This window comes from Terrapene carolina, unplaced genomic scaffold (genome assembly GCF_002925995.2).
Source record: "Terrapene carolina triunguis isolate 2854851 unplaced genomic scaffold, T_m_triunguis-2.0 Scaffold192, whole genome shotgun sequence".
Taxonomy (NCBI): domain Eukaryota; kingdom Metazoa; phylum Chordata; order Testudines; family Emydidae; genus Terrapene; species Terrapene triunguis.
In genome coordinates this window covers 25,058,895-25,081,647 of record NW_020664543.1, presented here as the reverse complement: position 1 = coordinate 25,081,647, position 22,753 = coordinate 25,058,895, and the positions used below count along the sequence as shown (strand labels likewise).

General features: G+C 48.0%; 1 protein-coding gene across 1 annotated transcript in view; it reads left to right on the top strand.

Moving 5' to 3' along the window:
* The window catches only part of ELAC2 (elaC ribonuclease Z 2), a 30,246-nt gene extending 7,776 nt beyond the window's left edge, over nt 1–22,470 (top strand). The window contains exons 6-24 of the mRNA XM_024208239.3: nt 227–295; nt 899–1,054; nt 1,882–1,940; nt 2,725–2,783; nt 2,882–2,954; nt 4,190–4,302; nt 7,451–7,549; nt 7,774–7,912; nt 7,996–8,081; nt 9,933–10,051; nt 10,999–11,095; nt 11,640–11,778; nt 12,948–12,986; nt 13,176–13,285; nt 16,069–16,168; nt 16,252–16,372; nt 16,837–16,915; nt 17,844–17,988; nt 19,391–22,470. Coding sequence (XP_024064007.2) covers nt 227–295; nt 899–1,054; nt 1,882–1,940; nt 2,725–2,783; nt 2,882–2,954; nt 4,190–4,302; nt 7,451–7,549; nt 7,774–7,912; nt 7,996–8,081; nt 9,933–10,051; nt 10,999–11,095; nt 11,640–11,778; nt 12,948–12,986; nt 13,176–13,285; nt 16,069–16,168; nt 16,252–16,372; nt 16,837–16,915; nt 17,844–17,988; nt 19,391–19,645 — 2,057 coding nt within the window. The 3' untranslated portion in view covers nt 19,646–22,470. The remainder of the gene's footprint in view (nt 1–226; nt 296–898; nt 1,055–1,881; nt 1,941–2,724; nt 2,784–2,881; nt 2,955–4,189; nt 4,303–7,450; nt 7,550–7,773; nt 7,913–7,995; nt 8,082–9,932; nt 10,052–10,998; nt 11,096–11,639; nt 11,779–12,947; nt 12,987–13,175; nt 13,286–16,068; nt 16,169–16,251; nt 16,373–16,836; nt 16,916–17,843; nt 17,989–19,390) is intronic.
* The last annotated feature ends 283 nt before the right edge of the window (nt 22,471–22,753 follow it).

Here is a 22,753-nt window from a genome sequence, read left to right as displayed (position 1 = left end):
TAGTAGTGGAGAATTTCAGCATCTGGCCTGAGGAAACTGCCTGATGAGTAGCTCCTGTGAGATGCATGCTCCTGAATGCGTTTGTTAAAACGTGTCTCTAATTTCCAGGCTGCTTTATCAACAATCCTGGAGTCTGAGGCATCTGTTTGTAGTAACTGGTTAATACTTGCTTTGGAGGGGTTAATAGCCATGCTGATGTCTAATGTTTTAACTATCTTGTTGCTAGTTGTGCGGCCACATACAGAGCCCGAGTATAAGGATGAGACGATGACCGTCTATCAAGTACCTCTTGTGGGTGAGTATGGACTTCGGATTGGAATGGTAGGAAGCAAAGGGTATCTGGAGCTGCAGTTGGAGAAGGAGGAGCAGGGTTACTTGTTGCAGTAAGAGCTTCCTTGAACTGGTTATGGTATCTGGTTACTGTTTGTAAACCTGAAACATAGTAACTATAGGTTGTGTTAGGTTACTTCTGCTGTGGTGAGAATGTAGCTTTCAAAGAAACCTGAGCCGGTGCCGGACCTTAGGGTAAAAGGATGCTGCCTCCTCTAAGAACTCTGGTATTTTCCTTCAGGTGATAGTCCATGGAAGAGACATGGGAAGTTACTGTGAATCATACTTCCTTAACTGGCTTTCCATGTTATTCGGTACACTCGTACAAGCTGCTGTACTCAGAGCACATGCTTGAGTTCGATAAGGTTTTGTTGCTTTTGGAGAATCTGCTGAGGAGAGCTCTTGGAATGAGTGAAGTGCAATATGGAGAAACAAGGAAGCAGGCTCTCTTGTCCCTTTTTAAACTGCTCAGGGCATTTTGAAGAAACTTTTTGAGTAAGACTCCATTTGTGTGTTCTCATTCCTGCCTCCTGAACAAGCCTGTTTTTTTCCCTTGGGTTTGGAACAGGAAGGCATTTAGCCAGTGAGCACAGGCTGCATCAGAGTCCTGAAAGGTCAGTCCATGGTGGAGTCAGCCGCAAATATGCCCCAGAGCCTGGATCTCCCACCGCTGAGCAGCAGTGTCCAGAAGGTGACAAGAATAGAGAAGCCCCGAAGAAAACAGGTGCAGGAACTTGTATTTTCTTAGTGTAATTGGAACAAAAACTCTAAAATGTTGGTGTAATTTCTCTCCTACACAAATATTCTTAGTGCAGATAAGAAAGTGCTGGTCCTCTCTGCTGAAATATTGCTTAGGGGTAATTTGAGCATACGGAGAACATGAGGCAAAACAAGATCCAGTGGTTGGATGCTGAAGCTAGACTAATTCAAACTAGAAATGAGACAGATTTTTTTTTTTTTTTTTTTTTTTTAACACTGATGGTAATTAACCATTGGAACAAATTACCTTGGTACCAGGTGGATTCTCTGTTCCCTCAAATTGTGAAATCAAGACTGGATGTCTTTCAGATGTTTTGGATTTGATGGAGGAATTACTGGGTTGTAATTCTATACAACAGGTTAGACTAAGATGATTGTAATGGTCACTTATGGCTAAGGCTGCATCTCTGTCACGGAGGTTGTGGAAGTCACGGATTCCATGACTTTCCACAACCTCCATGGTTTCTGCAGCAGCCAGTGTGGGGCTCAAGCAGCCCTGCAATCAGCCGCTGCTTGGGTGGCCCTGGGCAGCTAAGATTGTCAGGGGTATTTATAGCAAAGGTCATGCACAGGTCACGGCCTGTGGATTTTTTTTGTTTATTGCCCATGAACTGTCCGTGAGTCTTACTAAAAATACTCATGACTAAATCCTAGCCTTACTTATGGCCCTTGTGTATTAAACCTTTGGAAGGGACGGGACACTGCAAGAAGTTGGCACCTTTTGCTTAAAGGAAAAAGGATGATATAGTTTCAGCATCAATGAACTTTTTTTTTCTTTTTCTTTTTTTAAAGATGGCAACAGGAGAGTTGGCAGCAGAGACCCGACCCTGGTGGTGGCTTTCATCTGTAAAGTAAGAAATATCATATGGAATAGGAGTTCCTGCGTTCTTTTATCTAGGCCAGTTTAATTACAAATACCACCACCTAGCAGGGTAGGGTTTTTTGGACATTTATTCTATGCCAACCTTTGTATCCAGTAACACTGCACTCAAATCTAGCAATTGAGAATTGGGGGGGGGGGGTTTGGAATGCAGTCTGGTGCTTCACATTTAGAAGTGACCTACAAAAGGAAAAGCTTTTTTAATTTGCTGCTTCATCAAAGCTAGAAAGATTTTTATTTCTGCTTGTCTATTACCCTACAAATTCAGGTCTTGTCTACCCTGCTCTTTCTAGAAGACTCTGGGCAACTGAAGAACTAGTGGGGTTATGAGACTGGACGTATAACAGCAATGAAAGCTCATGGAGAATAGAAAGACTTCTAGTTGCTGTTTAAAATACTTTGGGTAGCGCTTTATTTTTGTAACACTTCTGTAAGTCAGCTACTGAACTCTCAAAAGAGAATCTTAGACTCTCCACCTCTACAAGTTGGAGCTCCAGATCCATACCTATGGGCAGATCAGCCACTGAAGCAGGGCAGAGAGGACTTGATGTGCCAGAGACTTAAAATAAATAAATAAATTCCTGAGGAAAATCTCTCCTGCAGTCCCTCTTCATGGCTCATTTCAGAGCTAGTAAGGGCATGAACCCCATTTTTGCCCCTTTCCCTTTTCCATCCATGTTTAAACATTGTAAAGAGTTGGTGACTTGTTACATGAGAACTTTGAGAAACACTTCTTTCTTTTAAATTATTTTCAGCTTCACCCAAAGAAGGGAAACTTCTTGGTGGCCAAAGCAAAGGAGCTGGGCCTGCCAGTGTAAGTACGAGAGCCCTGCCTGTGTGCTTAGAAGGTGGGAGGATCCTGGTCGTATGCACGCTGTCAATCTAATGCTGTCTCTGTGTTCTCATCCTTAGTGGGACAGCAGCCATTGGCCCCATCATTGCGGCTCTCAAAGATGGGAAGAGTGTCACGTTCGAAGGCAGAGAGGTATGACTGCACTCTAGGCTATCTCAGTTGTGCTGCATGCTGGGTTTGTAACCAGTGCTGCTCGTGGGACCCATCTCATCCAGAACATTGTAGTAACTAAATGCTGCTCATACGCCAACCACAATCATCCCCTCTCTTGGATCCGAAGGGATTGCAGCTGTAACCAGTCCAGTCCTCTCATTGCTCCTGTTGCGTGGTAGGATTGACTGAACTGTCCCTGAACCATGCCTCTTAGTGGCAAGTGCCAGTCTTGCATGTTTCCTTGGATTCCATAACCTTCCTTGGCAGCTTGTTTCAATTTTAAGCTTTCCCAGGCTCATTCCTTCTGTAATGGGTTGTCCCAGGGTGCCTGTCACTGCAGATGAGATCCGTTCAGTATCTGCCATCACAGGAGAAGGGTTGGTGATACACACGGAAATGACCATGTATCCCATGCCAACAGTGGGGTGTTTTGTTTCTCAGCTTCAATGGCTGGCCCAGTTATAGTGATTTGAGTCTGACAGCCTGTGAGCTAACAAAGCTGGTCCGTTAGCTCAGGCAGTAGAGGCGTTTATGCTTTCAGACCCAGAGGGAGTGCCCACATCTGACCCACTATAAGCAGGGTTCCCCACTCACTGATTACACTCGTTCATTATCCTGTCACACCCCCTACAGGTGGTTAAAAGGCTCTGATGTTGGGGGCCAGATAAAGACTTTAATCTCCAAGGCTAGTAGCTGGTGAGCAGGAGAGACCCTAACCATGAGTGATTCTGGTGGATCCATAAATAAAATCACTGCCAGGAGATACGAGTGAGGGACAACTGGCCCTGCTCCCCAAAGGAGCTCACGGGAGCATGCCCCAGTGCACAGAGGGAAAGCGGCTGAACTTTCCTCAGCTGCAGCTGAGACGCTTCTTGCTTTGTTGAGGCCATTGTCAGGGCTCCATTGGGCCATGTGACCCAGCAAAATCAATGAGAGAGGAGGAGAGAAAATGGCTCCAGTGCCAGAATGGTAACTGGAGCACGAGTCCTTGGACTCGCTGACCATTGAGCATGCCCTGGCACCCAACTGATGAGCAAGCAAGTTCTGTGAGGTCCCCAGCTGGCTGTGGAAGAGCAGTGAAGTTGGGCAGCGTGTGCTGGGCAGCATGTGCTGTTGGTTATGTTGCCAAAAGGGAGCTGCATACTCGGGCATGTTCAGGCAGCATGTACCATGGGCCGTCGACCATGGCGTAACCCTTGGGTGCTTCATTGCAGATCCTGCCCGAAGAGGTCTGTACCCCTCCTGATCCAGGCCCTGTGTTCATTGTAGTGGAATGTCCTCATGAAGGCTTTGTGGATGCCGTCTGTGAAAATGACACGTTCCGCAGGTATAGTGAGGTTGGAGGAAGGGAAGGATGCTCCCTGAAATACAGGGTTGGTGCGGGAGCGGGTATCCGGCTTGAGCACTTCTTTATGAAAACGAAAAATCTCCTGTTAGCCTGGTTACAAATGGAATCTGACACGCTTCGTGGGCTAATGCCAGAGCCACAGACAGCAAAGTCATCCTGAATGACCTGGTTAAGGAAACCTGCAGGTAGTGCTCCGAGACATAGAGCCACCAAAAAAGGATCCACAGAGGCACAGAAGTTGGAGTATGAGAGGCCGGGGTGTGCTCTGTGCAGGGCGCTTGACTCTAGAACTCGCTTCCCCAGGGCTTGGAGTAGCCTGGATTTGTTACCTTCAGGGCACCTTGCAAGGCCCATCTTCCTTGGGAGAGGGAGCTTTTGGGGGAGGGGAGGAAGGTCTTTATTTCTCTCTGGTGCACTTAGTAATTTACTATATTTTGTGAGGTTGCCACTATCTTAGTTTTAAATAGTCACGTGACTGGACTGCACCTTTTAATGGGTTCTTACATCTAAGTAGCTGAGGGTTCAAAGGTCTTTGCATACGGTGATCTTACCCATGTTCAGTCTGGATCTCACCCCAGAATGTGTGAAGTTATCTCTTACCCCATAACTCTTAAGTGCCTTAATGCTTCACTACTGTAGTTGTCTGTCTGGGATGCCCACAGTTAGCAACAAGCATGCACTTGGTCTATGTACTGAGCAGCCCTGGCCCAACACTTGGGATCTAGGAGCCTACCAGCAACATCAGATTTCTACTGGTCTCCACCAGCCTTGGTTAATAACTGGTAAGGTGACTCCACACACTCTCCAACCCCACATTTCTGCAAAAAGTGTTCTGAAATGTCCAGCCCTGTCCTGGAATCATCAGAGGAAGGTTAAGGTTTGTTGCTCCTTTAAAGAGTCAATATCTAGCAGTTTGTTGCTGTAACTGGAGTTACCGAACAGTTCAGTTCAAACACAGCACTAGATTGGTTTAAATTAAGTTCATTGAATTCCAGAGAGATTTGAACTGAGCATAAGGATTAAAGTTTGAAATGGTTACAAGAGAGATAAAAACACTTTCTTGACACTAAAATCTAACAGATTAGACTGGGTTCAAGGTAAAATCCCCTCAGCATGTTTCCATCAATATCACTGATCAAGCTCCTGGCTTAGGATCTATCCTCCAAAGTCAAAAGGCTGGTACCTTTGTTGTTTTAGGCTGATAATTTGGGATTCTGTATCCTTCTCTTCTGTAATCCGTTGAATCTTTGAGATGATTCTTCTGAACTTATCTCCAGATAAGTCAGTTTCCAGTTGAGGGGTAGGGAGCATGGAGTCTGTCTTGCAGGAAGTGTCCTGCTGCTTTCCCCACTGGGGTTATCTGCCAAAACGCACAATACTCCAGTTGAGGCCTAATCAGCACGGAGGAGAGCAGAAGAATTACTTCTAGGGTCTTGCTTACAACATTACTGGTAATGTTCGCTTTTTTTGCAGCGGTGTTACGCTATTGACTCATATTTAGCTTGTGATCTCCTATAGCGCCCCCTCCCTCCCCCCGATCCCTTTCTGCAGTATTCCTTCCTAGGCAGTCATTTACCATTTTGTGTGTGTGCAACTGATTGCTCCTTCCTAAGTGGAGTACTTTGCATTTGTCCTTATTGAATTTCATCCTATTTACTTCAGACCATTTCTCCACTTTGTCCAGATCCTTTTGAATTTTAGTCCTATCCTACAAAGCACTTGCAACCCCTCCCAGCTTGGTATTGTCCGCTGTCTTTTTTTTTAAGTGTACACTCTATAATTATCGAAATCATTTAAGAACATAAGAACGGCCATACTGGGTCAGACCAAAGGTCCATCTAATCCAGTATCCTGTTTTCCGACAGTGGCCAAAGCCAGGTGCTTCAGAGGGAATGAACAGATAATCAAGTGATCCATCCCCTGTCGCCCATTCCCAGCTTCTGGCAGACAGAGGCTATTGATGCCATCCCTGCCCATCCTGGCTAGTATGGAAGATATTAACCAGAACTGGCCCTGAACTGATCCCTGCGGGACCCCACCTGATATGCCCTTCCAGCTGGACTGTGAACCACAGATAACTGATTGGAAAGCCATACCCAGAGAGTAGTTATGCCCCCAGCTGATAGTAGCTCCATCTAAGTTGTATATCCCTAGTTGTCTATGAGAAGGTTATATTAGACAGTATCAAAAACCTTACTAAAGTCAAGATATACCACATCTACTGCTTAACCTCTTCTCCCCTCTCCCCCAAGCTACAAGGCTTGTTACCTGTTGAAGAAAACTATCAGGTTGGTTTGACACAGTTTGTTCTTAACAAATCCATGCTGACTATTACTTATCACCTTATTATCTTCTAGTTTGCAAATTGATTATTCCATTCTTTCCAGTTACCGAAGTTAGTCTGACTGGTCTGTAATTCCTTGGGTTGTCCTCTCACACACTTTTTTTTTTTTTTTAATTGGCACTATATTTGGTCTTTTCCTGACCTGTGGAACCTCACACATCTTACATGACTTTTCAGAGATAATCACTAATGGCTCAGATATCTCCTCAGTCAGCTCCTTGAGTATTCTAGGATGTATTTCATCAGGCCCTGGTGACTTGAAGATCTCCAACTTGTCTAGGTCATTTTTAACTTGTTCTTTCCTTATCCTAAATGATGCCTCTTATCTTGCCTCATTTTTACTGGCATTCACGATGTTAGATGTCCAATTGCTACTAAACTTTTTGGTGAAAACTGAGACACAGTTGTTTAGGACTTCTGCCATGTCCACATTTTCTGTTATTGTCTTTTCCCCACTCACTGAGTAACGGGCCTACCCTGTCCTTGGCCTCCCTCTTGCTTGTGAGGAATTGTCCCTTGTATAGATGGAAGCAGTGGGATCAGAGGCCCAAGGCCACTGTGGATCTTGGCGAGTGTGGAGTAGAACCCAGAACTCCTTGACTCTCAGATCTGAGCTTTAACCTCTCTGCTAGGCTTCCTGGAGGAAATCGTTTATGCTCTATGGTGTCCTTGGTAGTAAATAGATTCTGGAGAGCAGCCTTGTCATCTTAGGTGAGGAGGTGAGATCTCTGTGTAATAGGAGCCAAGCTTGTTGTCATCTTTGATCTTAAATGTCTATTCTAGGTACCAAGAAGGGAAGGCTGAGGGTCACGTGGCCTTGGTTATTCACATCACCCCAGAGTCAGTGCTTCGAGACAGCCGGTACAAACAGTGGCTGGAAAGGTACATGGCTTTTATTTATTTACGTTGACTTAAAATAACCTTGAAGGAAGCATAACCCACAAACTCAGTGATCCCAGACTGGCTAATAACAGCCATGGGTCAGGGCATGTATCGGCTCAGAGAGCAGTGGTTAGTTAACGGCATCAGGTGCCCGGCAGTGGATTGGAGCTGAAGTTGTCTTGTATCTGGACACGTATCTTACTATTCCTTCTTTCTTTCTCCAGGTTTGGACCCACAACTGAACACTTGATACTTAATGAAAATGCAAACACTGTGCACTGTCTCCGCAGCCACAAGATTCAAACCCAGCTGAACCTCATTCACTCAGAAATCTTCCCACTGCTAACCAGCTACCAGAGTCGGGTAAGAGGCTGCGCCTGGCTGCAGGTGTCTGCAGAGGCGAGCTTGTGCACGCTTACATGTTGCTCCTTCTGTCTCCTCTCCAGGAAGAAGAGGCCACTTTCAGCGTTCCTGTTGTGCGGGGAGAGTGCCTCCTGAGATACCAGCTGAGACCCAAACCGCAGTGGCAGAGGTTGGTACCCTCGGTTATATATAAACTGAAGAGAGACCTGGCCTCCTGCCTTGGGGGGCACCTGCATGGGTGCAGAAGTCATTTTAGAAGATCAGATGATGAGCTGAGATTAAGGAGCATTCAGCATCTAAATAGTGGTGGTGCAGCAAAGGTGGCTTGAAGTCACCTTTGCACTCTGATTCTGGGCCAGTCTGTGCAGGACCAGAACCCTGGAGAAACTTTGAACAGCTAGTTGTGGTGTTGGGGTGGGTGTGGGTGTGGGTGTGTGTGTGTTTGTTTGGATGTGGAGGGGGGGTTGCATTGTGGGGTCCCCAAAGAAATCCAAGGGTCCCGTTTTGTTGAATGCTGCACAAATCTCTACTAAGACTCTGTGCTCCAGAGCACTTAGACTCTATGTTTGACTGGACCTGTAGGTGAAATGTACAAGTGGATGCCTAAATGTATGTCTTCTGTCATAGAGATTTCATATTTTTTAAGGCAAGAAGGAATCATTAGATCTAATCCAATGGTTCTCAATGTTTCCAGACTACTGTACCTCTTTCACGAGTCTGATTTGTCTTGCATAGCCCATGGCTCACCTCACTTTAAAAACAGCTTGCTTACAAAATCAGACATAAAAATAGAAAAGTGTCAGAGCACACTTACTGAAAAATTGCTGACTTTCTTATTTTTACCATATAATTATAAAATAAGCCAACTGGAATAGAAATATCTCACTTACATTTCAGTGTGTAGAGCAGGATAAACAAGCCGTTGTCTGTATGAAATTTTAGTTTGTACTGACTTAGTTAGTGCTTTTTATGTAGCCTGTTGTAAAACTAGGCAAATACCTAGATGAGTTGATTGTATGCCCAGAAGACCTCTGCGTGCCCTCGGGGATATGCATACCCCTGGTTGAGAACCACTGATCTAGTCCGACCTGTATATCACAGGCCATTACATTACACTCTGTTACCCCTGTATCAAATCCCATGGCTTGTGTTAGACTAAAGCATTTGTCCTCCGGATACTAAATGGTGGTGTGCCCAAGGCCGAGAACAGGAGAGACCTAGGGGGTACCAATGCCCAAGACCCCTGCAATGTCAAGGAACTGATTAGGGAAGACCTGCCCAGATCCCAGCAGGTGAGAGAGGCCCCATGCTGCAGAAGGGAAAACACACACTGTTGTACCTGCTAGTCTGATGGGGAAGGGGGGACAGAATTCCTTCCAAACCCCACATTGTTACGACCCTGAGTGTGAGCAAGACCAGCCAGCCATCTAAGAAAGGTCTGTGTACCACTGGTCCTCCCTGTCCAGTGTCCTGTCTCCAGCTGTGGCTGATGGCTTCAGAGGAAGAGGGAAGTCTCAAATTCAGTTGTGAGGAAGGGGAATGGATTCTGTTTAAACATTTAGGCTTCACTCTACCTGCGCGTGATAACAGTCCTGAAACCTTGTCAGGATATTCCTGACCATGCAAGAAGATTGGCTCTGAAACTAGTATGGGTGAGTGAAGTTTTCAGCACATGGTGCCATACGCTGCCCCTGAGCTGTGCAGGACTCGCTGGGACCCAGTGCACTATGTAGCCCTTAAATCCTGAGGTCATGCAATGATTCCCTCTTGCTGGAGTTAGTTACCCATTTCCAAGAGCCCATGCGCCTCCTGCAGTCTGCTGGCAATCCTGGATATGAGGAGTTTTACTGCCCTCTGGATGGTAGTTTCAAAGCAGGCACATCTGGGGACTGTTAAGGAAACTTTCATACTAGGCTAGTATCTAAGCAGTAATTTGACACTTTGCCCCATAAATTAAACTCTTCAGCTGTCCCCTCCCTCCCCAGCCACATGCTGATCTGTGGCCTGTGGATCCTTTCAGGGATGTGGTTGCTGTCTGCAATTCCAGTGAATTTGTGGCTGAAGCCCTGAAGCTCCCTGGCTTCCAGGACCGTGTGAAGGAGTGCAGAGAGAGCCTGCAGGCTGGGCCAGTCAGGTCAGGTGAGGAGAGTGTGCAGGGTCCTTTGATTGGAGTAGCAGATAGGTCTGCTTGACCGGGAAGGTGGGTTGAGTTGTTGGATAGAAACAAACTGGGGACTTGAGTTCTAAGGGAATGCTGTCCAGGCGAAATATTCCCATCACCCTGCAAGCTAATGAACTCGGCGTATTGTTAGGGTCGCTTTGAGTGCCCAGCAGAGCATGGGATGGGCTCATTCCCACTTGTTCTTTGCAAACTGGCTTGTGCCATGTTGAGTGACATTCTTAGCTCTAGAGGGTGCTGGGTTTGGGGCTCCAGCACTGCGGGGGGTGGGGGGGTAAATCAACAAAACCCCAGCATTGCATTCTACTGCAGTGCTCTGCTCAACACTGGTTGCTTTGGGTTTTTAAAATTGTGATCCCAAATGGTCAGTGTTCCTCTAACATGCTGCCCGTGTGGTGGAGTATGGGAAAAGCAGCATCTAATCCACAGCTGGCTCCCTCTAGAGCCCAGCTCTGGTCATCTGGCTATGCACGGATGCCACTGTGTGTGACACGGGGCAGTGAATCAACATCTAAATCATGACAGCAGGAAAAGCCAGCACAGCCTGTCCGCAATCCTGCCGTGAGGGCCACGTCCCTTCTCATTGGATGGCAGTGTATGTCTGTCACTACCAAGCCAAGTCCTGACTCGCCTGCCTCCATTCTGGGTGGACATGCAGCAAGGTGTCCTGCTATCATTTTAGAAGACTTTGTCCCTTTTCCCCATCCCCACTCCATTAGCATTGATGCTGTGGTGAGCTTGGAGGCTAGGGGTCAAGACCCAGTTGGACAAGCTGACTAACCTGAGGCAGGATCTGGAGATCTTATGCTTAAATATTGAACTTCTAACCTGGCTGGGAGCTGATCATACCACAATGCAGCGGGCTCTTGCCAGCGTTAATGCAAAGCATGTTATATATTTTCTCTAGGTAAAACTGAGAATTACCCAGAAATCGTTTTCCTAGGAACAGGCTCTGCAATTCCAATGAAAATCCGGAACGTCAGCTCCACCCTGATAAATAGCAGGTAAATGCTAGCACTCTGTACTTTTCCCCTCCAGTACATGTGGAATCGCCAGGGGCGGGAAGAGGTTTGTCATGTGGATGGCTATACAGATGTGCCAGCATACTGAATGTGTGCCTCACTTGGCGTTCATGGACCTATTAAACTTGCAGATGCTGAAGGGATTGGGGATGGGCCTGGGAATGTTGAACCTTGGTCACTAGTCCAAACGTACTCAAGATTCTCATTGTAGAAGGGCAAAGTGCTTCCCACAGGTGGTCTTGTGACTGCCTTCACAGGGCCTGTTAGGACCACCACTCTGCTTGACATCAGGTGTCCCCATTCCTGTCTGCATCAGGTCAGAGAACAAGAGCTGAAGCCGCTATGGAGACTGAACTCTCAAAGTTGGCCCCTCCAGGTCCTTTCTACAGAGAGACAGCACTAGTGGCAGAAATGCTGTTTGCTGCCTTTCCAGATCACACCTTGAGCTGGCGTGCTGGGCAGCATTCATTTGTTGTCATCCATTCTGGTTACTGCCAGCAATACACCCGCTCTTTCCTCTCACCAGCTCTACCCAGGCACTGCTCCTGGACTGTGGGGAGGGAACGTTTGGCCAGCTCTGTCGCCACTATGGGGACCAGGTGGACAAAATCCTGTGCAACATAGCAGCTGTGTTTGTCTCTCACATCCATGCCGATCATCACACAGTGAGTATCGCTGGTGGGGGACAGAGTTAGAGAAGGCGAGTTCCCAGCTGGGTGTGGGCTGTATCCACTTCAGCGGTGGCTCTTGTCACAGAAAGTTCTGTTGTGTGCTGCTCATTTTCTCCTGTGAATGTTTCACTCCTGCTTGGCTCTGTAACCATTCCAGTCTCTCCATCAAATGTCCTGCCCTGTTCCGCTCCATGCAATTCTGTTGCTCCTGTTTTTAGATGTTCCTGGAATTAATATTGGTTGTAGCCTCCCAGCTGTATCTCATAAGCTGTTCTTCTGACTGTGGAATTCCCCAAGCCTTGCTGAATTCTGCTCTGCTACTAATCCTGTCTCTTCCTATTACTGGTCCCTGCAAGTCTGGGTTCAGGCATGTTGCTGGGGCTGGGTGAATAAACTTGGATTTTTGCGGTACCTGTTTCTGGGGGTTCTTGAGCTCCCAGGGGTATAAATTCAGCACTCTTCACTGCTTGGAATGTGCTTTCACAAGAAGCTTCAGCAAACTAGCAGGCTCCCTGTTTCATGCTGGCTTGATCCAGGCAGGCTGCGTTTCATGCCCCGATAGCTTGCACTTTACAGAAGGGCTTCCCTTTCTCCAAGGGTTGTGGGGAAAGGGGCAGCTGCATCCTTGGCAGAATCTGGGTAAGGTCTTATATCAAGTACTTTAGTGGTTTGTCACTAGCTCTTCAGAACCAGCGGGTGTTGGATCTGAGTGTTCTCTGCTGCTCGCTAACACCGCCATGGCACAGAACTCAGAAAGGAGATTAGGGTCTTCTCCTTCCTGGCTGACATTGCCTCAGCTGCAGTGTTTCTCCTCCCCATGCCCTCTCACCCCCACCCCACCCCCAGTCTTTATAAGGATTGTAGCTTTCAGACATGAGGTTTTAGGACACAGATTTACGAGGGGTTGGGCTACAGGATTGCTTTCTCTCACTGCTCTGGAGGGCAAAGGCCATCTGGGCAGAGGCAGCATCGGTGGGGAGGCCTAGGAGCAGTGCTTCAGTTTACACGTAACCTTTCTCTAGTTTGTCCCTCAAGAGGTGCCCCACACTTCACTGAGCTGGTGGAATGGCTGTGAAATCAGCTCTGTTAGTGCCGCCCTGCTTCACTGATGTGGGTTTATTACACAGTAACTGACAACAAGTCTTCCGTATTCTCTCTTCTAGGGCTTGTTGAACATTCTGCTGGAGAGACAGCGAGCATTCGTAAGTACCACAGCTATTTCACTGCCATTTAAACCTTGGGGCCAAGTTCACCACTGGTGCCAGTGGATGTGGTTCCACTGACACCATTGGAGCAACACCTGCCTCTCCCTTGACACAAGGCAGGACTCAATCTGTTTCTGAAGCAATTTCCCCGGTACTGACTCTTCCTTGCCTGTTCTGCTCTTTCAGGCATCCCTTGGTCAGCCATCAAGCCCGCTGCTGCTGATAGCGCCCACGCAGATCATGTCATGGCTACACCAGTACCACGACAACTGCCAAGAGATTCTTGGTCACATCAAGTGAGTGCCTCCCTGGCTAGTCGCAGGTAGTTGAATTAGTGGGAAATACTCTTGCTGTGTCCTTGTCATTCATGGGCCAGGACAAACCACTGCCTTGCCCATGCTGCCGTGCAGTATGCTGTACAGGCCCTGTCTGCTGTATTTCAATTGATCTCTGCAATTGATGAGCACTTGAATGCAGCTGGTCAGAGAATCTTATCAGCAAAATGTCACCTCACTGCAAAAACTAACCAGCCAAAAGGGCTGATCTCAAATACCCACTTCAGACACTGCTTTCTTGCTCCTTCCTCCCCTAGAGCCTGAGCACACAGGTGGGGTTTGCAGCATGCACTGATGGGGCTGAAGTATAGCTTCAAATCACAGGCCTTGTGGCAGGCTGGTAGAGTACTTGGAGTTGCTGGTTTCTCCTTCATCTTCCCTGGGGACTCAGTGTGTAGGGTCAGATGATTGTATTCCAAGGGCACATGCCTGGGACCCAGGCATTAGCAGTGGCTGCTAATGACTGCAGCAGCTGGGGGCAGGAGAGCGCCGACCTTGCCCCATAGGGTGATGTTTGTTCCCCAGCCCCTCAGTGCCAGCTCTCTGTCTCCAGCCCTGAGGCCAGGGATCCCAAGGCCGAAGGGAGAGATGTTCTTGCTGCTGGGCTAGGCACCCCATCCCTGACACTTTGGGTACATGTAAGCTGCAGTTGGGGAGCACGCTCCCCAGCCCACATGAAAACACAAACTAGCTCTGATCCAGCTAATACGCTAAAATTAGCATTGTGGTCACAGTGGCTCGGGCTAGCCACCCAAGTACACACCTAGGATCGTGGACCGGATTATGCTCGGGTGGCTCATCCTTACAGCCACACTGCTATTTTTAGCATGCTGGCTCATTCAAAGCTAGAGCCTGTAATGGCAGACACTGCGTTTTTTATTTAGTAAAACTTGGCAATCTAATCAACATTGAATCTCCCTTCAATCAAACTGCAGCCATATTGGTGTACGTTACCTTTCTGCTGTGTGACTCCGAATCGGAGGTTTTCAAACCGTGGGTGGGCCCTCCTAGGGGGGCACAGAGGAGCATTTGGGGAGCAAGTAGTAATGCCAGGGAGCAGTCTTCAAAATTTTTGAGCTGAGTGTCCCCCAAGTCAGACGGGCTGGATGGCTCACCCCAGAGGGGTGAAGGTGACACTCGGTTCCTGAGCCCTGCCACACTGAGTTGCTGCTCCCCCCGTGAACATTTCTCCACCCCCGCCCCCAAGGGGGGGTGCCCCACAGTTTGAAAACCTCTAGAAGCTGTTGTTAAATGGAAGGCAGAAATCTGGGAGGGGGCACATAACCCTGTGTCCCCCCCCCACACACTGCTTCTGCCCATCTCAGATGGGGGTATGTGGTAGACTACCTTATTTGGAAAGGGTTATGCAGCCCAAAACACTTGAAAACCATTGCCCTAGTAGAATTGGTCAGCAGACCACTAGCAAGTCTGAGCTGCATTGTGTAATATATATCAGACTTACTAACTACCCCTTCACCAGCCCAGGCCAGTAACAAGCATCAAGACCTCCCCGAAACTCCAGGGGCTCTGCCCAGCCCTCGGCAGAGCTGCTGTGGATTTAACCTTGCGGATGTGCTCTCCAGTTACACTAAACACAACTTCAGAAAATGATTCACAACACTGTGTGGAGACGGGCTGCTCTGTTCTACTGTGTGGGCTTTTCAGACTGCCAACGTTGGCCTACCCCCGTTCTTGTCAAAGTGTATGGCCGAATTCCCATTCTGCTTCAGTAGGGGCAGAGTCAGCCCAATGCTGAGCACTTGGAAAAGCTCCTGCTTGTTTGTAGGAGGCGTGAATGCTGAGGCCTTATGTCAAAGGATCACTTTAGGTTTTGCAGTTGCATACCAGTAGCTAGACTTGACCTTTCGGCAGCCAGGTTCCTTCTGTGTTACACTGTGGGCTTGGACACTGCATGTCTGGAGTTACAGGGCCATGTGACCCAACTGGGGCGGGAAGAGAAGCAGTCCAGCACCGTATGGCTTTAGAAGTTGCTGAGATCTGCTCAGAATAGGCTCCTTCTAGGCCTGTGCTCTCTTTGGTATTGTTCAGACGTGGAGTTCCTGCCGTTAGTGTTGCTGTGCTTGGACTAGAGCACTAATAGCTCAGAATGTCAGGCAGTAACTTCTCAAACCAGGGTGCTTTGCAGGCAGTTCCACTAATGCAGTGGAGGATGCTCTGACTTGTCCCCAGTGCATGTTTCCATATGTTGTAGTTTGGATGTGGCTTGACATTGCTGAATTGTACTAGCCATTTATGCGATGATGCAAAACTTGCATGGCACTCCAGCAACCCAGCAAGATCTTGAGCAGAGAGAAAACAAACAGGCATGAAGCAACAGCCCAGGCAAGAGAGTGGGAGAACAAGGGAGCAAGGATTCCTGGAGGGGAAATTAATTTGAAGATGGGAAGAGGGTACTTGGTTGGATGAGTCTTCCCTGCTTATGGAGGAAGGGTGTGGGAGGAGAGAATGAGAGGAGAGCTGTGCGCAAGGGCATGGAGGGAGGGTGTTCTCATGGGCAAGGCACCTGCCCTGGGACTCGGCAGGGTTTGGTGAGGATGAACAATCTGAAGTTGGGAAAAATAAAACGTGAACGCCCCAGCACAGACCTAGTAGACCTGTCCTGGGGAAATCTCGCTGTACTACAATAGGCTGCTGTTTCCCAAATGGAACGTGCTGCTCTGCTGACATGAACAGTTTTCAGTGTAGCCTTGACTTCCTAAACGTCTCCCCTTTTTTCTCTGCAGTATGATTCCTGCCAGGTTTCTGGTGGAAGGGGCGAAAGTCAACGGACCTAAAGCCGAAGCTCTCATTAGCCCAATGCTGGAGAAGTATGACTTTGCAGAGGTAAGCTGGCTGGCGGCCAGGAGAAGGCGGCGAGAAGAGTGTAGGGGTAACCTATGGTGGATAACTCTTGTGGTCCTCTTCAGTTCCAGACATGCGAGGTCCGGCACTGTAAAAATGCCTTTGCTTGTTCGATGGAACACACATCTGGCTGGAAAATAGTCTATTCTGGTGACACGATGCCCTGCGAGGCCTTGGTCCGAATGGGTGAGTTGAAAATGCACTCTGGCTGAAAACGCATTGTAATCACTTTGCCAACAGCCGTTAGCCTGTTTAGTGAGTGAAACAGATGTCGATAAACCCTCCCTAATCTGCTCTTGCAAGTGTTGGGTGTCTCATCTCAAAATGCTGCAGGGAGGCGGTCTTGGGCTCTGTAGTAGAGACTATGCTAATCTGAGCACAGAACAGCTCTGTATGTTAACTTGTGTGCTACCTGTGTGAGCTGAGGGGTGAAAACATTAACCCTAGCTACACTGGTCAGTGGGACAAGCGTTGGGATGCATTATCTTTGTCTTTCTTTCTGGGTTCACTGCTGGAAGTATGGGGGGGGGGGGGGGTTAGAGAAGCACACTTGTCCCCTAATAAACATAGTACATGTCTACTTGATAAATCTCCCCCCTGACGTGGTATGTTCCACCAGAAGTACAGAATGAGTATATGGTCTTATGCAGGAAAAGATGCTACGCTGCTGATCCATGAAGCAACGTTGGAGGATGGCTTGGAAGAAGAGGCAGTAGAGAAGACGCATAGGTAGGGTATTTCTGAGAAACTGGTTCTGTCTTCCTAGGAGTGAGATACAGAACTGGGCTTGGCCCTCAGAGCTGGTGATGAAAGAGGTTTCTGCTGCCCATGATGTCCTGGGTGCACACATCTCCAGGCTCTGGAGGATCCCAGTTAGAGAGTTTGATCTCTTATTGATGGTGAATGAACTGGTTCTGTAACCTGGACACAGGGGGCATCCCCTCAAGATAGGGAGCGGTTACTGTACAGCTGGGTAGCTGGAGAAATGTGATCTGCTAGAGGGGCCCTTAGCTGGTTACCCATTGGCATTGGGGTGAGGACTTGGATCATTTGGCACCCGTCTCACTCTTGAATTCATTTTGGGACCTATCTGAGCTGTCTCTCTCAAGACTGGTATGTGCCTTGTGAATGCCCAATTCAAAGGGGGTGAGAAGGGGAGCACTGTGCCCTACATGGGTGCAGAGAAGACCCAAGTGCAGCATTTGGGGTAAGGGGGAGGGATGTGGGTGTGGTTAAGGTACATGGGATGGGGGGGGGCGGGGGAGGATGGGAACAACAAGCTGGCACCCCCAGGGACAAGCGTTCAAGTAAACCCCATGCTCCCAGAATTCTTCTCAAAAATGGTGAACACCCATCTCACTGCAGCCTTGCTTGCCCCCTCCTCATTGCTGGAGGGGCAAGTGTGACTCGCTCGCTGTATGCCACATCCGCTGATGGGCAAGCTGTCTTCATGCACTGGCTGATTCAAATAAGAGCAATGCAAGTTCTCGTGCACTTGAGCTCCAGCTGGCACGTTTTGCCTGTGTTGGGTAAAGGCTGGGGCATTAGCACTTGGTAACGCTGCCTCTAGGTCCCCTCATGGAGAGGGCTGTGCTGTCTGGCCTCTCCGTGCGGTCACCAGGGTTCCACTAACCATTCAGTCTTGCTCCCCTTGCAGCACGACGTCCCAGGCGATTGGGGTTGGGATGAAGATGAATGCAGAATTCATCATGCTCAATCACTTCAGCCAGCGGTACGCCAAGATCCCGCTCTTCAGTGCAGATTTCTCTGACAAGGTTGGAATCGCATTTGATCACATGAGGGTAAGTTGGGAACTTGGAGCCAGGCTCTCCAGGGAGCTGGGCTGTACTGAAAATCGGGCTGTTTGCAGATCTGTTGCTGAACCCAGAATAGTAGGCTTTCAGTGAGCTTCCCAGGCACAATGGGTTCCACTGGCAGCGCTTCATTGGGTACAGGAAATCTCTGCTAGAAGTGGACTGTTTGCTCAGCAGCTGGAGGTGAAGTCTTCAGTTGCCACAATCAATATGCTTGGGTAAACTTGCCAGCTGGGGAGGTGTCCAGAGGTAGCTCTTCTGAAGGAGGCTAGTTTTGCAGCGATTGTCCTTTCCTGGCATTGCTGCAAACATAGGGGAGTTCATGTCTGCAGTGTTCACTGGCTGCCAGCTTTGTGCCCAGGAGCCTGCCTTGCCTGGTTCCACTGGTGTAGAGGCCAAGAGGATGAGTGTGAAAGGAGAGGGCTTTTCTGTGCCACTTGCCCAGTAAGAACTGAAAAGCCACTTGTCCAGAGGGAACCTTGTGGGGCAATGTTAGAGCAGCCGCTCCCAGGCAACGCTGGAACCCTCCCTCTGTGTGAGCGAGGTGCATGCATTGTCAGGACTAACAGACTGATGGGCATACACGTCTAGTATCCGAATTCCCCTTGGCACTAACCTAATCCCCTGCAGGCTGGGGATTAGAGCCCTCCGGTCATCAATAGCATAGCAAGGTGCCCCAACACTGACTTCTGAGAGAGCAGCGCCCCTTCCTCCTGCCCTCCCTTCCAGTGCTTTCTGCTGCCACTGCAGCACTTACATAGCAATTACCACATCTAAATGGGTCAAGTTGTCTCCCAGAAAGATGCCTTTGTATGCATTGGCCCTCTCTAAATTGGTGTACTAGATATGCTCCCCTGTGTGCGATCCAGGGGGGTTGCCTGTCTGTGGGCCACTGTCCTCTCCAAAGTGCCCCTGGGTGTCAAAGCATTATTGCTACCTTAGGTATAATCGGTGCACTGAGTGCCACCATCCTCCCCTTCCCCTCATCTCATTGCATTCTTTTTGGGTGTGTCTTTACATGGCAAAAGGCTACTAAACATGAACTTGTTGCACTTATGAACTGAACAAATACTAGCCGAAGGATTGGTGCCATTAACTCTTGTATTGTGTGTTCCCTGCCTTGTGCTCAGAAGAGATCTTTTTACACGATGCCTTCTCTGGGGATTCTGAGATAAATAGAAAAGGAAACACCCACTGCCCCTGTATTGCGATCTGGACCCCACTGGGCTGGGTGCTGGACAGACATAATGAGTGTCCCTGGTCTAAAGAGCTTGAGGTGTAAATGGACGAGACAAAGGGTGGAAGGGGAAACAGAGGCACAGAGCAAAATGCTATTCCTCTGCCGTGTCCCCTTCCTGTGAATGTCAATCTGAAACTAATTGCTTTTCAGGTGTGTTTTGGGGACTTTGTGACCATCCCTAAGCTGATCCAGCCCCTGAAGGCTCTGTTTGCTGATGAGATCGTGGAAATGGAGGAGCGGAAGGAGAAGCGGGAGCTACGCCTGTTGAGAGAGGCTATTGTAGCTTCAGAGAAGCTGATGGACAGTGAGAACAAGGCTAGCAAGTCGATCGCGGCCTCCAAGAAACGGGAACATGCAGAGAACCATCAGGAAGGGCCGAGCAAGAAGCTTAAAACAGCAAACTGAGCCAAGCGTGTGAAAGAAAGTGGCTCTGAGCAGCTTTGGGGAGTGTGGAGTGCTGCATACCTCCCCAAGTGAGGGCATGGGGTGCCAGTGGTGATGGGCTGGTGATGCCTGCAACTGCTACATGGGCAGGGTTCCCCCTTGTGCTGATGTTACCAAGTATACAGTAAGAAGTGACAAGGTCTCTGGCCCATGTCAGCACATGCAATTCATGTTTCTCGCTGGTGCTACCAGCCATCTGTCAACTTCCAGCTGCCTTTCTTCCCTCAAGTGTTTTTATTTATTTTTTTGGTTTTAGACTGGAAGCTGTTGTGTGTAACAGCGGTTGTGATGACAGGAAGTCGCTGAAGGTGAGGTCCACAAAACCCCCATGGGGCCGTGGAATCTCCCAGAGTACATTAGGAAAGCCCCTGCTTACAATTGTGGGAATGTAACAATGTAAATAAGGGTCTGATCCCAGATGATAAGATGAGGTAATTCCACAATAAAATAGGACCCTATTAACCGTTTATTTTGGAGCTCGAGCTTCACTGGGCTTGAACACAGGAATCTCGAGTAATTTTGCAGTGTTCATCTTTATTACTATGGCTTTCTCAATTTGATTCTATGAGTTCTGCTAGTGAGCAGATCCTTGCAGATGTGATCTCTTCATAGTGCTGATCTGAACAAAACAAACTGGGAATAGCTGAGTATGACCCTGATCCTAAATTGCTGTCGTAGCCCTGCTGGAAAGACCAGAATCTCTCATGTTCTTGAGCTATGCGTAGGGATTCATGCCCCCTCTAGCATTACTCGGTATCACTTGAGTTCAGGGAAAATAATCTTCCTCTGCCACACAATCAGCTCATTTTGTTAATGTAAATAAGGAGCTGATACCAAAGTTGGATGCTTCTCCTCTAGTGCTCCAAGGGGTAGAGACTGAAGTGCTAAGTAGGACAGCATTGCTGAAAAGCTTTCCTCAATCAGAGGGCCACAGGGCTGGTTAGACACCAAAGGACTGAGTCCCATCCAGCTGATCAAGTACTGGATAAGGGGAAAGGGAAGGTTCACAAGTGAACTAACATAACAGAGGGTGTGCTGCTGAGAGAACAGCACTCTGCTAACCAGTGGAACAATTTACCAAGGGCCATGAAGGATTTTCCATCACTGACAACTTTTAAATCAAGAGTGGATCTTTTTAAAAAAAAGATTCTTTAGTTCAAAGGGAATTATTCCGGGGGGGTTCTGTGACCTGTGCTCTATGGGAGGTCAGACTAGATGATCACAGTGGCTCCTTCTGACCTTGGATCTCTGAATCTGATGTGTCAAACTAGTGGTGTTCCTTGCTCAGCTGTGTGGTTACTGCAACAGTTGCAAGTGCATTTATGGGGAGACCCTGCTTAACTGTCTGGCTTAATCAGAAGTTTTTTTTCTTGTACCGAACGCTAATTTTAGGCAACTAATCCTACATGAGAGGTTTGCTCAAGAAATGGTGGTAGCAAAGCTTTAAGAATGTTAAATCTTCAGTCAGAGTGAAAATTGAGACAAATTGGCTAAATAACAAATCATTTGTGGTTTAGTAGGGCTGTAACATCTACAGAGGGAAGCTATACTGACAAGTACAATCCAATACTGCAAAAAGTCACGAGGCTTTGAGACCCTGTGACACTTAGAGCGTCTTTGTTCATTGCTCTGAATTCTGATATAACCTAATCCCTGTTATCATTTATTTATCTCCTAGGAATGCAACCCTGTGTAGTGTAAAATAGCTGCTGTTTAACAAGGCACAGTGACAACACACTAGTAAGAAGTCTCCCAGAACTGTTTTAGGTAAAGCTATTACTAAAATGCAGGCAAAGAAGTACTTGGAAAATCTGAACCCGTCCAGTGCAGTAACTCTCCACATGAGGGTAGGAATTGTTTCACAAGTCTGTAGAGCTATTGCCAACAAGTCATTAATAAATGGAGGGAGTGAATAAGAATAGAAAAAAAACCCATGTGCTGTACTAGTCTTCCACACTGAGGCAACAGCAATCCTGGCTCTTTACCAATGCTAATTACTTAGTGAATTAATGGAAAAGTTACTCAGTACCCTCTGGGAAGCTATGCAGGGGTGGGTAGGGCCAAAGATACAGTATTGTCATTCTAATTGCAAAGTTAAGAGGCATGTCTTGTGGTGCACAGGTGAATTGCTCTGGCTGGAGATTGGCCAGGGCCGCAGGGCTAACTGCTTCCCCAGCGTGAGATTGCCCTCTTGTTCCTCACTTTGAAATGGGGGCTGTTACCCCCACACAGATACAAAAGTAAGTGATGTGCCTGTGGAACATTTTCTCCCTGCTGCTACACCTGTCACTTCTGCCTAACACACAGCAGCGCCTGTCTAGAAGCACAGCTAGCTTCTGTCCATGCTGCCCACATAAAGAAACCTGCTGCCTTCTTTCCCCATGCTCAGCACTGCTCTGCAGCAATGGCTGGCACAATCTAGGCTCCTCACTAGGCTGGGAAGCCCTGTGTCCCTCCCAGCCAGGGGCTACATGTCCCAGATCGGCCCTCTGGCTCTGGGAGTCTTACAGGAAATGGGGCTTTATGCTGGTTTTGGAAGACCCAGCAACATGCCCCACAACAAGCTGCTGGCTGAGGTGGTACCACTGCCCCAGGCAGAGTGAGCACGTGCACAGTAGGGACCAGCTCCAGCGGACAGCATTACATAAGAGCCAAGACCAAAGGTCCATCTAGCCCACTATCCTGTCTGCCGACAGCGACCCATGCCAGGTTACCCTGAAGGGAATTAACAGAACAGGTAACACTGCTCTACAGCCAAAATGCTTCTGAAATAAATGTAGTCAAACTTTACTAATTCTGGGTCACTGAGAATGAAAATGATGCTTAAAATTGTTGATTGGCTCTAGTTTTCAAGATCTGCTATTGGGTCAGTATATACGACCCTTGACTTGGGAATGGCGGAGGATAAGTGAGTTATAAAGGGAAGGGATCTCAATTTAAACCAGAAATGACTAAAATACATCTTTGACTGGATCTATGAATAAATCTGACTGGGTTTGGACAGTACTTGCTTTTTAGGCAAAACAATGAATGATGCAATCTGAAGCAGGTATTGCGTCATACATGATA